Genomic DNA, 15583 nt, shown 5'->3' on the forward strand with positions numbered 1-15583 from the left:
CTCTGACCCCGCTCTCTCACAACAACCATGTAACAATAAAACCCTGACTTTCCGACGTCAACATCTACAGTAAATCAAGACCGGGTGTGACCTGGTTAACCAACTGGTTAACTGTGTTTCACAACATCCCTGAAGTTGAGATTAGGTTACTAATCATATAGAACAGAGCTGTTACGCAATATATGATTTAGTGGATTTTGTTCCGAGTTCTGGGTTCTGGGTTGGAGAACCAGGCACTCTACCAGGCATTCTGCTGAGAGGTTGGGTTCTGTTGCCAGAGGAGTGAAGGCCGTTATATCTTAGAATTAAAGCCGTGTGAGTGTGGCAGAGCAGCCTGTTAGTGATTAACATAGCGAAAGTGAAAAACAGAGTCGTAACGGATTTCAGGGGTATTTCCACTCAACATAATATTCTATAACATTTGGGGTCACTAAGGAAACGGTTGGCAATTTCTGTTGGCTGCACAGCGTGCTGTCGAGGAATCTTCATTCAGCATGAGGTCTAAAGCTTCGTTCGATCGATGTAGAGCTTTTCCAGCCCTCTTGTATATACTTACAGTATCCTTTCACTGTGGCCCATAGCTTAGTAATCAGTCGGTCTTCAGATCAGAGTTGATGTTTTTAAGAGGAGTGATAAGATGAGGTAACCCTGCTAAGAAAAGGAAGAAAAACGGACAAAAGCAGGTAAGACAGCACACCTATGGCATGACGCAAGCAACCCTATAGGACGTATTCAATTACCCCACACACGATGAGGAGCAGAAGAGGGGAGGGAATGAGGGAGACTCCCTTTAGTCTGAGATCGCAGAGAGGTGTAGAGTCCCTGATCATTCCCCCACAGATAAAGAGGTCTGTGAAGGTTTGTGAAGAACGCACATATTAACAGAGGTGACATAACAAAGGTCAAACGTTAAAGATCAATAACTTATGCAGGTGTTCCTAACCTAACATTTGGGGTTAACGAGCAGCAATGAAGCCCAGAGGGAATACATCAACATTCTTCTCCTCCTGACGACTGTTTTCCCCCAGGTCCCTGTGTTTGACTTTCCCATCGTTCAGGAACAGGAAGTGGCCCTATTATTTACTGCCTGTCTGGCTAGATAGCCTATCAGAGGGCATGGCTCAGCCTATAAGAGTGCAGTAGGGGACATGAGCATATAGAGTTCAGAGGTCACTCTCAGCACTGTGCGTGGTCACTCCCTCAGAAAACACATCCCGTCAGTCAGAACAATGTTCTCTACAGCTCATCTTACTATACATGAACTAACTACATCACACATTAACTAGTTACACATGAACTAACTCAGTACAAATGATGTACCCAGCTGTCTTCGTGCATCATTTTTTGTGAGTTCATTTTTGAGATCTTGCTGTGTATCGAACTTTAGCTAGCTCTGACAGAGATGTAGATTGCATGTGAATCATGTCTCTATGGTGAAAAATGTACAGACACTGACCTGCCATTTCCAAGAACTGTGTTTCAGGCCCAGTAACAGAGTTAGCTCATGACAGGGTAAGAGCTCTGGGTCAGACTGATGTCAATCTCTGCATTACTCTGTTGTCGTCAACTCAGTGACAAACTCCAGACCGGAACAACCGGTCTGATCTATTCAATCAGCTAATCACTTTGCCCTCCTGCACGTCATGACTGAGTGCTGCCCCAGATCTTGTCTCACTCAGAGGGTGCCTTACAGAGTGTGTAGGATTCCACCACGTTGAATTGACTCCTAGTTGTAAATGTCAACATGTGTTGGCTGGCAGCCATATTGACTCAGTGTCATTCCTTCACTCCTGTGAACTTCATCAGCTAACCAGCTGTCTGTGATTCATCTGCTAGTACAGACAGACAGACAGACAGACAGACAGACAGACAGACAGACAGACAGACAGACAGACAGACAGACAGACAGACAGACAGACAGACAGACAGACAGACAGACAGACAGACAGACAGACAGACAGACAGACAGACAGACAGACAGACAGACAGACAGACAGACAGACAGACAGGGCACCACTAGATGTTAATCATGATAGTTATGGAGTAATATTGTAGAGGCCCTCTCTATCCCTAGTTTATTGCAGACTCTTATAAACTGGGATAAGGAGCTCATTGTCTTCCTGTGTCTGTGTCCTCTGGGTATAACAGAGGCTGAGAAGATCCATCTATCCATCTAGCCTCTCTCTGATTCCATTTCCTTCACCGAGACAGATAGTTTATTTCCTGTCTCATGGCTTCATATCATTATCTGCCAGAGTCCATTTCAGGAGAGTTTCAACCACAGACCACAGAGCAGAGACAGAGAGTTGGACAGAGACAGAGCTACAGTCTACTGGGAGGTTCAGAGTACTTTATATAAGGATAGTAAAGGATCATCTGAACATATGAGTCTGGTTCTAGTTCTGGGAAGTCACATGGGAGAGTTTGGTCAAAACCCAACAATATCTCCCGCTGTCTGACCCGGCCGCACACACACACACACAGAGACACACGCACAGAGACACACACACAGAGACACACCCAGCCACCTGATTAACACAGAAACAGGAACACGACACTGCGAAACAACAACATGACAGATATCTGCATGTCTCAGCAGCACTGTTCAGCACTATTTAGCACTGGTCTCAGGTTTCTGCTGAGCTAACATCTCAACACTAAACTGTTTCACTGCAGTATTGAAGTCAGACTGTTTTGACAGAGTTGAAGATCCCTGACAATTTTATTATTATTATAATTTTTTTTAATTACATGCTAAATACGATCCACAGAGGTGTGTAATGTCCTCAATCATTCCATCCATCCATCCTTCCATCCATCACAACGCAAGAATAGTGTGTGTGTGTGTGTGTGTGTGTGTGTGTGTGTGTGTGCGTGCTTGCGTACGTGAAGTTGACCAAGGCTCAGGGACATAGGGACAGGGCCTCCCACACACACACACACCTTTCAATTCCCCTGGGACCACAGAGGACAGAAATGTGTGTGATGCCACCCATCACGACACCCCCCCCCCCCCCCCCCCGCTATATGTGTCAGCCGGCTGATGTTGCTGTTGGGCGGGCTACAGGGCCAGGTCGTTTTGAATGCACACACACAAACAATGACTCCAGGGCTATTATATGGAGAATGACATGGACTGCTGGTTTCAAAACATTGCCACCACCTAGTTAATCCCAAACACACAACCCTTCTGTATGATACCATCAGAGTATTCAGAGCCAAGCCATTTATCCCCCCCCCAAAAGCAACACATCCCCCAAACACTCACTCACTCCCGCGAAGAGATCTATAACTAGAGATACAGTATAGAGACAGAGAGAGCATCATCTGGTGGTACATTAGTGAACTACGTCTCAGTCCCTCACTGTATTCACGGGCAGGGTGAATACTCATTCTATGCCCTCCAACGCCCCCTTGTGGTGAAATACACTAAATACAGTGCTAATGTGACCATCACAGAATATAATATCAGCACATCTCAAGGAACAAAGTGATGACCCTTTAATTAGACCACCCACCCACCCCACCACACACACACACACACACACACACACACACACACACACACACACACACACACACACACACACACACCACACACACACACACACACACACACACACAGGGAGTGAGAGAGAAGGCGGGTACTCACAATGGGCTGTGTCTTGTCGTTGAGGTGGTCCTGGCTGAAGGGGCTGATGGGGGTGTCAACGGTAACAGGACCACCGGGGTGACAGTCCAACGACACTCGTTCTCGACACTCTGGGTGACAGGTATACTTACACCCTGGAGTAGGAAGAGAGGAGCTTGTTAAACAATTGCGAAGACCTGAACTTGCAGACTCAGAGAGCCTGTATTCCCTCTCGACGTGTGTCAACGGAGCGGTCCAACGCTACTGCCGGTGATTAACACCGCACCAAATACCCTCATTTCATACTCCTAGTTATTCTTACACCTCATGAAGACTCTTGCCACTTCCTTGCCAGGAGGATTTAAAGTATTTTATCTGTGTTGACTCAATGGCAGCGTGATCATTAACAGAGAGCCGTGGATTCGCTCAGGTCACAAGTACTATGTTAAATACGCAGCCAACCCCTAGCGAGTCTCATCCACAACCAAATAACTAAACGTATAACCCAGCCGCTAACATCTTTAGTCTAGAACGCAATCCCAAATGGCTACGTAAATATTCCCTGGGACTCCAGGCTCGGGTCCCCAGCAACATCAATAATCAGGTGAGGTTGTGTTGTGTTGTGTGTGGAGAGAGAGGACAGGAAGGAAATGAGGATGTCCACAGTATGCAAACACTCATACTGACCCCATTCACAGTCACCATTCAAAAAATCTTTCATCTGAGCTATCAACATTCAGCTCAGTCAAGTGAAACAAAGTTACAATTAGAACTATTTCAAGTGCAACAAAATGTAAACATTATACAATACACTGGAATGACAAAGAACAAGAACAACTGTTCAGCTGACATTCAATCAGATCTGTCTGACTGGCTGGGAAAAGTCTAGTGACACAGAAACGTCCTCCCGCGCATACTGCAACTCCGCCACGGCAGAACAAAAAGGTTGAAGGAATCTCTCTTTCTTTCTCTTTCTCCTCTCGTTCTCTGCGCTGGCTTGGCCAGCATCCAGCAGCCCACGTAGAAATAACTCAGTACGGAGGAGAGACAGGGAGAGACTGCCAATAACACAGAATACATTACACATCACTGTGACAGTCCCTCTGTAGAGTACAGAACATCCAGCAAGTCCTCACTGTTAGCACTGGTGTACAGGAACAGTGGTGTGTGTGTTCGTGTGTGTCTCCTCTCTTACCGGAGGACCTCCTCTTCACCTGCTGGCTGAGCTTCACCGACAGTTTACAGATGGCTGCTCCCATCCCCGACCAGCACACCATCTTCCTCCTGCCTCGCACACTCTTCTCTCTGAAGCTCTCCCTCACTGCTCTGTCTGCCAACCAATACTCCTTGACCACTTCCTGCACTGTACCACCACTGGCCAGTAGCAACAGGCCCAGCTTCAACGCACTCACTCTCTTACACACAGGCACAACAAGCATCAGGAACGAGAGCCTGTGTTGACTGGGAACCCCTACCTCCCTCGCCAGCCCAGACCTACACAGAGACACATTTGCCTAGCAGCTACCTCTCTCTCTCTCTCTCTCCCTCTCTCTCTCTCTCTCTCTCTCTCTCTGTGTGTGTATGGTAGTGCTGAGTGGGTGATTTGCCTGTCAAATGGAGGCTCAATGGGTCACAGTGATGGACACACAGACAGTAGACGAGAAGAGAGCGGGAGAGTTGGAGGGAGAAAGAGAGAGAGCGTGTGAGTCCGAGCGTGCGCGTGTGAGAGAGTGTGTGGGCCAGGGATGCCCCTCTCTGAGCTCACTCACCAGCACACAAAGAGGGTGTCAGCTCGTCTGCTAGGCTTCCTGCCCTAATGCTCTCTAACCCTCTGTAACTTAGAGGAGATTTGTCTCACCCCAGTGAGGAGAAATAAATATGTCTTACACAACTGTAAAATACAGACATCTGATTATGATTATTTTTACTGTCTGTCTGATGAGTCAAGCTCTTTTTTCCCCCTGGGAGTCTCCTGGGCCTGTGGGGAGTGCTGCGTGTGTATGTGTGTGTGTGTGTGTGTGTGTGTGTGTGTATGTGTGTGTGTGTGTGTGTGTGTGTGTGTGTGTGTGCACGTGTAGTATAGCTGTGCTGATGCTTTGACAATAGCCCTTCCTGTAATCAGCCAGACAAACCCAACTGATTAGACTTAATCAGTGGAGCTGAGGAGAACAGAGCACAACTCAGCATACTCACTCACTCACTCACTCACTCACTCACTCACTCACTCACTCACTCACTCACTCACTCACTCACTCACTCACAGAACAACAAGACACTCCACAAACAGATGCATACCAACACCACTCGCCCCTGAACACCACTCAACACCACTCACCCCATACCAACACCACTCACCCCATACCAACACCACTCGCCCCTGAGCCTAGCCAGTGTCAGCTGTGTGTACTATATAGAGCTGGCTTAACATAGGGTTTGGAGAGTGTGTATAAACAGGGCGGAGACAGACCTTCACCCAGAGGACACTGTGTGGTTGCAGAAGACATAACAGTACTCAACACTACACTTCTTGGAGTCCCGGTGTGACCAGGTGCGTGTTCGGAGATGTATGTATGTATGTATGTATGTATGTATGTGAGAGAGAGAGAAAGAGAGAAAGAGAGCGAGAGAGAGAAGAGAGAGATAGAGAGAGAAAAAGAGCGAGGGTTCTCTATAGGGTGGTGCGGTCAGCCCAACGCATCAGCGGGGGCACAATGCCTGCTCTCCAGGACATCTACAGCACCCGGTGCCAGAGGAAGGCCAAGAAGATCATCAAGGACACCCGAGCCCCACTATCATCCAGAAGGTGAGGTGCATCAAAACTGGGACTGAGAGACTGAGAGTGTCCAGCATCCAGTTGCAGAGGGAGGTGTTTAGTCCCAGGGTCCTTAGCTAATTGAAGAGCATTGAGGGCACTATGGTGTTGAACGCTGAGCTGTAGTCAATGAATAGCATTCTCACATAGGTGTTCCTTTTGTCCAGGTGGGAAAGGGCAGTGTTGAGTGCAATAGAGATTGCATCATCTGTGGATCTGTTGGGACGGTATGCAAATTGGAGTGGGTCTAGGGTTTCTGGGATAATGGTGTTGATGTGAGCCATGACCAGCCTTTCAGAGCACTTCATGGCTACAGACGTGAGTGCTATGGGTTGGTAGTCATTTAGGCAGGTTACCTTAGTGTTCTTGGGCACAGGCACTATGGTGGTCTGATTAAAACATGTTGGTATTACAGACTCAGACATGGAGAGGTTGAAAATGTCAGTGAAGACACTTGCCAGTTGGTCAGTGCATGCTCACCGTACACGTCCTGGTAATACATCTAGCCCTGCGGCCTTGTGAATGTTCCATCTAGCCCTGCCACATCCGACGAGCGTCAGAGCCGGTGTAGTACGATTCGAACTTAGTCCTGTATTGATGCTTTGCCTGTTTGATGGTTCATCGGAGGGCATAGCGTGATTTCTTATAAGCTTCCAGGTTAGAGTCCCGCTCCTTGAATGCGGCAGCTCTAGCCTTTAGCACAGTGCGGATGTTGCCTGTAATCCATGGCTTCTGGTTGGGGTATGTACGTACGGTCAACTGTGGGGATGACGTCATCGATGCACTTATTGATGAAGTCAATATCTGATGTGGTGTACTCCTCAATGTCATCAGAAGAATCGCGGAACATATTCCAGTCTGTGCTAGCAAAACAGTCCTGTAGCTTAGCATCTGCTTCATCTGACCACTTTTTATTGATCTAGTCACTGGTGCTTCCTGCTTTAATTTTTGCTTGTAAGCAGGAATCAGGAGGATAGAGTTATGGTCAGATTTGCCAAATGGAGGGCGAGGGAGAGCTTTGTATGCGTCTCTGTGTGTGGAGTAAAGGTGGTCCAGAGTTTTCTCCCTCTGGTTGCACATTTAACATGCTGATAGAAATTTGGAAAACGGATTTAAGTTTCCCTGCATTAAAGTCCCCGGCTACAAGCATCAAGATTTGTGACCTGTTGCAACAAGAAAAGGGCACCCAGTGAAGAACAAATACCATTGTAAATACAACCCATATTTATGTTTATTTATTTTCCATTTTGTACTTTAACTATTTGCACATCGTTACAACACTGTATATAGACATAATATAACATTTGAAATGTCTCTATTATTTTGGAACTTGTGCGAGTGTAATATTTACTGTTCACTTTTTATTATTTATTTCACTTTTGTTTATCCATTTCACTTGCTTTGGCAATCTAAACATATGTTTCCCATGCCAATTAAGCCGCTTGAATTGAGAGAGAGAAAGAGATAGTTTTCTAATCCTGTAATCAAAGCTGAGTGAAGCCTTATGTTTCAGTAGGTACAATAGCTTTATCTGGGCTATGGGCCGGCGTGATCAATTTACTAAAGCAGTTGGTATGACACCAAGGCTCTGGATGCAGCAACACAATACCTGTCATAGAACAACACTGTTTAGTACTGGACTGTAATAGGAGTAGAATGGTCTGGGGCTGGAGAACTGTGCATTTGTGTGGCTCGTCTAGACAGGTGGTGTGTTGCATTTGTTCCTGCGCTGTCTTTAGACAATAGAAAATATATCTCCTTTTTGAAGCAGCATTGCGTCTTAACTGCATTCTAAATTCCACATTTTACATTCGGAGACTTCAATTCTAAAATCCATGTCTCTTATTCCTAACCGGCTCCACTCAGGCCCCCACTAACAACACACTGCCCTAAAACACACTGCCAGGACAGCAGGTGGTCTCAGACCGTGCTGACTGTCAGTGGAAGAGACGGAAGGGTTGTCATTCCACTGTGGTAGTGTTGTTTTCCTCAGTAAACAGTAATCAGTTTCCCATAGAACCAGCTACGGGACTAAACCCATTCACTCAGCACGTATCAGCCTTTTCACACATGGCTGCTAAACACATAACTGAAATGCACAATTACGGAACGCGCATATCTTTCCATCTCTCTTCCATTCTCCCTCTCTTTCGGTCTCTCTGCAGAGTCTGTCTGTCTGTCTGTCTGTCTGTCTGTCTGTCTGTCTGTCTGTCTGTCTGTCTGTCTGTCTGTCTGTCTGTTTGCCTGTCTTCCACACCAAGTGTTTGTGCTGAGTCTCGCATGTTTCATGGCAGGTCAGGGATGACATTGAGTGATCTGTCTGTGGACACAACACTGCATCTGTGGCTGGTCTCTACAGAACATGAACACTGAAGGACCTGAACTGTAGGTCCCTAAACAATGTGTTTATAAGGAACAGTATGTACAGTGCATACACTTCTATTATCTCTCAGGTCATGGCCTCTTAGTGACACCAAACCCTCTGTCTGCCTTACCACCATGTTCTGGGGTTGGCTAAACACAGGCCCACATACACACATATATACATACACACACACACACACACACACACACACACACACACACACACACACACACACACACACACACTCACCAGAGTTCCTCCAAAGCAGGCTTAGTTCCAGGCGTCCAGAGCGGCGGATCAGTTTGGGAACACGGAAGAAGAAACCAGATAACCTCCTCAGAGTCCTACCAAATACTTTAGCCAGCCCCATTGCTCATTCACTCACACACCCAGGTTCCAACTCATACACACTGAGCTCCATTTTGCAGAGAGCGCTGCGCATATCAAACATAAGGTCGCCCCAGTCCTGCAAATCCCAGCTCTGGACTGTCTTTCACTCTGGCCCCTCTCTACCCTCTTTCTGCCCCTCTCTCTCTATCCTGCCCCATCTGGCTTTTCTGTGTCATGTCTGGCCAGGGCTAGTCCCTCCCCTTACTGTAGCCCCCCATTCACCCCCCATGTGAGTGTGTATTACTATCCTCGTGGGTACCTGAAATCCCCACAAGGATAGTAAAACATAAAGTGTGTGTGGTCATTGTGATGGGTCATTAACCTGTCACAAAGGGTAGTGTCTTCTGGAGCCACACTGTCACTGCGCCTGCACAAACAGCAGCTGGGCGCTAGAGCAAACATACGCGCAGGCAGGCAGGCAGGCAGGCAGGCAGGCGCAAGTACACACACAGCCGTCGGTGGAGAATGAAAGCTGATCTTTTCATGGGGAATTACAACAAGTTATTTCCTCATCCAGGAGCACAACAGGTCTCTAACATTTCGCTGTCGTGAATGAATGGTCATGTTAATCCACCATCTCCTCCGTGTCTAATCTGATTTCACCAACTTCTCACCTCTCCATGTAAATGAATTTGGCCCAGGCCCACAGGTCGAGCTGACCATTTGGGCCTAATGGTTCTGGCCAGCTAAGTGTGAACGACAGGGATAAACACCGCCCCAATAGAACCATGGATGATACAATGCTGTTCATTGACTACAGCTCAGCCTTCAACACCATAGTACCCTCCAAGCCCGGGGCCCTGAGTCTGAACCCTGCCCTGTGCAACTGGGTCCTGGACTTCCTGACGGGCCTTCCCCCCAGGTGGTGAACGTAGGAAACAACACCTCCACTTTGCTGATCCTCAGCCCCCTCCATTACTCCCTGTTCACCCATGACTGCGTGGCCACGCACGCCTCCAACACAATCATCAAGTTTGCAGATGACACAAAAGTGGTAGGCCTGATTACCAACAATGACGCGACAGCCTACAGGGAGGAGGTGAGGGCCCTGGCGGAATGGTGCCAGGAAAATAAACTCTCCCTCAACGTCAACAGAACGAAGGAGCCGATCGTGGACTACAGGAGACAGCAGAGGGAGCACGCTCCCATCCACATCAACGGAGCCACAGTGGAGAAGGTGGAAAGCTTCAAGTTCCTCGGCGTACACATCACTGACAACCTGAAATGGTCCACCCACACAGACAGTGTGGTGAAGAAGGCGCAATAGCGCCTCTTCAACCTCAAGAGGCTGAAGGAATTCCGCTTGGCCCCTAAGACCCTCACAGACTTTTACAGGTGGACCATTGAGAGCATCCTGTCAGTCTGTATCAACGTCTGTATCAACTGCACCGTCCGCAACCGCAGGGTTCTCTATAGGGTGGTGCGGTCAGCCCAACCCATCAGCGGGGGCACAATGCCTGCTCTCCAGGACATCTACAGCACCCGGTGCCACAGGAAGGCCAAGAAGATCATCAAGGACACCCGAGCCCCACTATCATCCAGAAGGTGAGGTCAGTACAGGTGCATCAAAACTGGGACCGAGAGACTGAAAAACAGCTTCTATCTCAAGGCTATCAGACTGTTAAATAGCCATCACTAGACGGCCTCCAACCAGTACCCTGCCCTGAACTTAGTCACTGTCACTAGCCGGCTACCACCCGGTTACTCAATCCTGCACCTTATAGGCTGCTGCCCTATGTACATAGACATGGGACACTGGTCACTTTAAAAATGTTTACATACTGTTTTACCCATTTCATATCCATATACTGTATTCTAGTCAAGTCCATCCTACTCAATTATTACTGTACATATATTATTGTATCCTACGTATTCCTCAGATAGAGTACATATTTTATCCGCATACTGTCCATAATGTCTATACATCCTATCACATACATACAGACCCCTTGACTTTTTCCACATTTTGTCACATTACAGCCTTATTCTAAAATGTATTAAATAGTTTGTTTCAATCAATCTACACACAATACCCCATAATGACAAAGCAAACACAGGTTTTTAGAAATGTTTGATAATTATTTAAAAAATGAAAAAAATTGAAATATTACATTTACATAAGTATTCACACCCTTTACTCAGTACTTTGTTGAAGCACCTTTGGCAGCGATTTGTCACAAAAAGAGCCGTGTTGAATAGACCAAACTGCAGCGGGAATATGGATGCTCATGTTTTAATAAAAAAAAAAAGAGTAACGCATCCACTGGAAAACAATATACACGACAGGAACAGTTTTGCAGGCACACAACACGCAGTGCAAAAACAACTACCCACGAAAACCAAACAAACACACACCTACTTATGGGACTCCCAATCAGAGGCAACTAGAAACACCCGCCTCCAATTGAGAGTCCAGCACCCAAAACTACACATAGAAAAACAAACCTAGAACCTATACCAAACTAATACACCCCACTACACCACACACAAAACACCATAATACAAAACAAATATACCTCTGCCACGTCCTGACCAAATATAATAGAAATAATACCTAAATATTGGTCAGGACGTGACATTACCCCCCCCTAAAGGTGCAGACCCCGGAATGCACCTTAAAAGAAAACACAAAAAATCCCCATTACCCCAACAAAACCAAAAAGCAATACCCCCTAAACAATAAGGGAGGGAAGGGAGGGTGGCTGCCGTCAACGACGGCACTGTGCTACACCCTCCCTCCCCAACCCACCTATCCTGGAGGTGGCTCCGGTGCAGGACGTGGACCCTGCTCCACCCTCGGCGTCGCCCACTTCGGTGGAGCCGATAGCTGCGCCAGGCAGACGGACCCCTCGGGCCGGGCCGGAGGACAGGAGGGCCCCTCGGGCTGGGCCGGGGGACAGGAGGGCCCCTCGGGCTGGCCCGGGGGACAGGAGGGCCCCTCGGGCTGGGCCGGAGAGCAGGAGGGCCCCTCGGGCTGGGCCGGAGAGCATGCGGGCCACTCGGGCTGGGCCGGAAGGCATGCGGGCCACTCGGGCTGGGCCGGAAGGCATGCGGGCCACTCGGGCTGGGCCGGAAGGCATGCGGGCCACTCGGGCTGGGCCGGAAGGCATGCGGGCCACTCGGGCTGGGCCGGAAGGCATGCGGGCCACTCGGGCTGGGCCGGAAGGCAGGAGGACCACTCGGGCTGGACCGGAGGGCAGGAGGACCACTCGGGCTGGACCGGAGGGCAGGAGGACCACTCGGGCTGGACCGGAGGGCAGGAGGACCACTCGGGCTGATCCTGACAGGCCGGGCACCCTGGCAGATCAGGGCAGGCGGGCACCTCTGGCAGAACCGGGCAGTCTGGCCACCCTGGCAGTTCAGGGCAGTCTGGCCACCCTGGCAGTTCAGGGCAGTCTGGCCACCCTGGCAGTTCAGGGCAGTCTGGCCACCCTGGCAGTTCAGGGCAGTCTGGCCACTCCGGCAGTTCAGGGCAGTCTGGCCACTCCGGCAGTTCAGGGCAGTCTGGCCACTCCGGCAGTTCAGGGCAGTCTGGCCACTCCGGCAGTTCAGGGCAGTCTGGCCACTCCGGCAGTTCAGGGCAGTCTGGCCACTCCGGCAGTTCAGGGCAGTCTGGCCACTCCGGCAGTTCAGGGCAGTCTGGCCACTCCGGCAGTTCAGGGCAGTCTGACCTCTCTGGCGACTGTTGACTGGCGGGCAGCTCTGACGACTGTTGACTGGCGGGCAGCTCTGACGACTGTTGACTGGCGGGCAGCTCTGACGACTGTTGACTGGCGGGCAGCTCTGACGACTGTTGACTGGCGGGCAGCTCTGACGACTGTTGACTGGCGGGCAGCTCTGACGACTGTTGACTGGCGGGCAGCTCTGACGACTGTTGACTGGCGGGCAGCTCTGGTGATGGTTGACTGGCGGGCAGCACTGACGACTGTTGACTGGCGGGCAGCTCTGGTGACTGTTGACTGGCGAGGCTGGGTTGACACACTAGACTCCTGATGCGTGGGGCTGGTATAGGACGTGCCAGCCTGGAGACACGCACCTCCATGCTAGTGCGTCTGGCGGGAAACACCGGACCGAAAGGGCGCACTGGCGGTCTTGAGCGCAGGGTTGGCATCACCCCTTCCGGCTCGATGCCTACTTCGCCCTGGCACATGCGGGGCGCTGGTACCTTGCCTACCGGCCTGAAAATCCCAGGCCTCACCACAGCCCACACCCCAAAGCACGGGACCTGTCCAGTCTGCCCTACAAGGGTACGGGGAGCTGGCCTGGGGCTGTAATCTCGCCCCGCCAAATAGCCCTTGTGCCCCCCCCTAAAAAATTCTTGGGGCTGCCTCCAACATTCCTCCCTCACTTGCCTCTGTCCTCTTCTCCGCTGCTTGGTCCTTTGGTGGTGGGTAGTTCTGTCACAAAAAGAGCCGTGTTGAATAGACCAAACTGCAGCGGGAATATGGATGCTCATGTTTTAATTTAAAAAAAAAGAGTAACGCATCCACTGGAAAACAATATACACGACAGGAACAGTTTTGCAGGCACACAACACGCAGTGCAAAAACAACTACCCACGAAAACCAAACAAACACACACCTACTTATGGGACTCCCAATCAGAGGCAACTAGAAACACCTGCCTCCAATTGAGAGTCCAGCACCCAAAACTACACATAGAAAAACAAACCTAGAACCTATTCCAAACTAATACACCCCACTACACCACACACAAAACCCCATAATACAAAACAAATATACCTCTGCCACGTCCTGACCAAATATAATAGAAATAATACCTAAATATTGGTCAGGACGTGACACGATTACAGCATCAAGTCTTCTTGGGTTTGACACCACAAGCTTGGCACACCTGTATTTGGGGAGTTTCTCCCATTGTCCCACAGCCTGGAGGTGTGTTGGGTCATTGTCCTGTTGAAAAACAAATGATAGTCCCACTAAGCACAAACCAGATGGGATGGCGTATTGCTGCAGAATGATGTGGTAGCCATGCTGGTTATGCGTGCCTTGAATTCTAAATAAATCACAGACAGTGTCACCAGCAAAGCACCCCCACACCATCACACCTCCTCCTCCATGCTTCATGTGGGAACCACACAAGTGGAGATCATGCATTCACCTACTCTGCGTCTCACAAAGACACAGCTGTTGGAACCAAAAAGCTCTAATTTGGACTCATCAGACCAAAGGACAGATTTCCACCAGTCTAATGTCCATTGCTCATGTTTCTTGGCCCAAGCAAGTATCTTCTTACTGGTGTCCTTTAGTAGTGGTTTCTTTGCATTAATTCAACCATGAAGGCCTGATTCACGCAGTCTCCTCTGAACAGTTGATGTTGAGATGTGTCTGTTACTTGAACTCTGTGAAGCATTTATTTGGGCTGCAATGTCTGAGGCTGGTAATTCTAATGAACTTATCCTCTGCAGCAGAGGTAACTCTGGGTCTTCCTTTCCTGTGGCAGTCCTCATGAGAGCCAGTTTCATCATAGTGCTTGATGGTTTTTGCGACTGCACTTGAAGAAACTTTCAAAGTTCTTGACATTTTCCGCATTGACTGACCTTCATGTCTTAAAGTAAAGATGGACTGTCATTTCTCTTTGCTTATTTGAGATGTTCTTGCCATAATATGGACTTCGTCTTTTACCAAATAGCTTGTATATGGACTTCGTCTTTTACCAAATAGCTTGTATTTGATAATTGAATAGCTCCTCCCCCCGACACAGAACCCCACAGGGAGGGAGTCAACTAAGTGCCAGACCAGAAAACTTCACAACACTATTAAACATTCACTGAGTGGTCAGAACATACTGCTGCTTCTTTTTCCCTCCCACACCGGATCACCTGCTGCAACCTGAGTCCAGTCTCACTGTGGGGCTGAGGTGGACACAGTAGACACAGCTGTGAAAGTCACCTCTGTCCTCACAGCCCGATGTCACATTTGGGTTAACAGAAGGAATTCAGCTAGTTAGATTAGGATAAAGGACTGCTAGAGTTACATAGGGCAGGGGTCAGCAACGTAGAACCTGTGAGGGTTAGAGTTCTATTGGCCAAGTAAGGATTCTAAAGACCAGGTTAGGGTTCTATTGCCTATAGAATTAGGAATAAGAATACTAATAATAATTTAATAGGATCTATATACTATTGAATAGCTAACAGAATGGTTTCTCACAGAGCCCTACACACTACGCACACGGATACTCCAACACACACACAAACACTCACTCCATCATTTGCGCACACACACACACACACATAATAAGCACATACATTTATACTGACTCTACACACACTCACTCAGATACAATCATCATATACATTGCTGCTACTCTGTTTATCATATATTCTGATGCCTAATCACCTTACCCACTGCATATCTACCTCTAT

At 48.7% G+C, this 15583-nt stretch overlaps 1 protein-coding gene across 2 annotated transcripts in view; it reads right to left on the minus strand.

The window, feature by feature from the left end:
* Positions 1-15583, minus strand: part of LOC106576047 (ras association domain-containing protein 3) — a 54474-nt gene that overhangs the window by 36668 nt on the left and 2223 nt on the right. For both annotated transcript variants that reach the window (XM_082963806.1, XM_045699697.2), the window contains exon 2: positions 3653-3786. In XM_082963806.1, the coding sequence (XP_082819932.1) occupies positions 3653-3786 (134 nt within the window). The remainder of the gene's footprint in view (positions 1-3652; positions 3787-15583) is intronic.

This window comes from Salmo salar, chromosome 17 (assembly GCF_965601325.2).
Source record: "Salmo salar chromosome 17, fSalSal1, whole genome shotgun sequence".
Taxonomy (NCBI): Eukaryota; Metazoa; Chordata; class Actinopteri; order Salmoniformes; family Salmonidae; genus Salmo; species Salmo salar.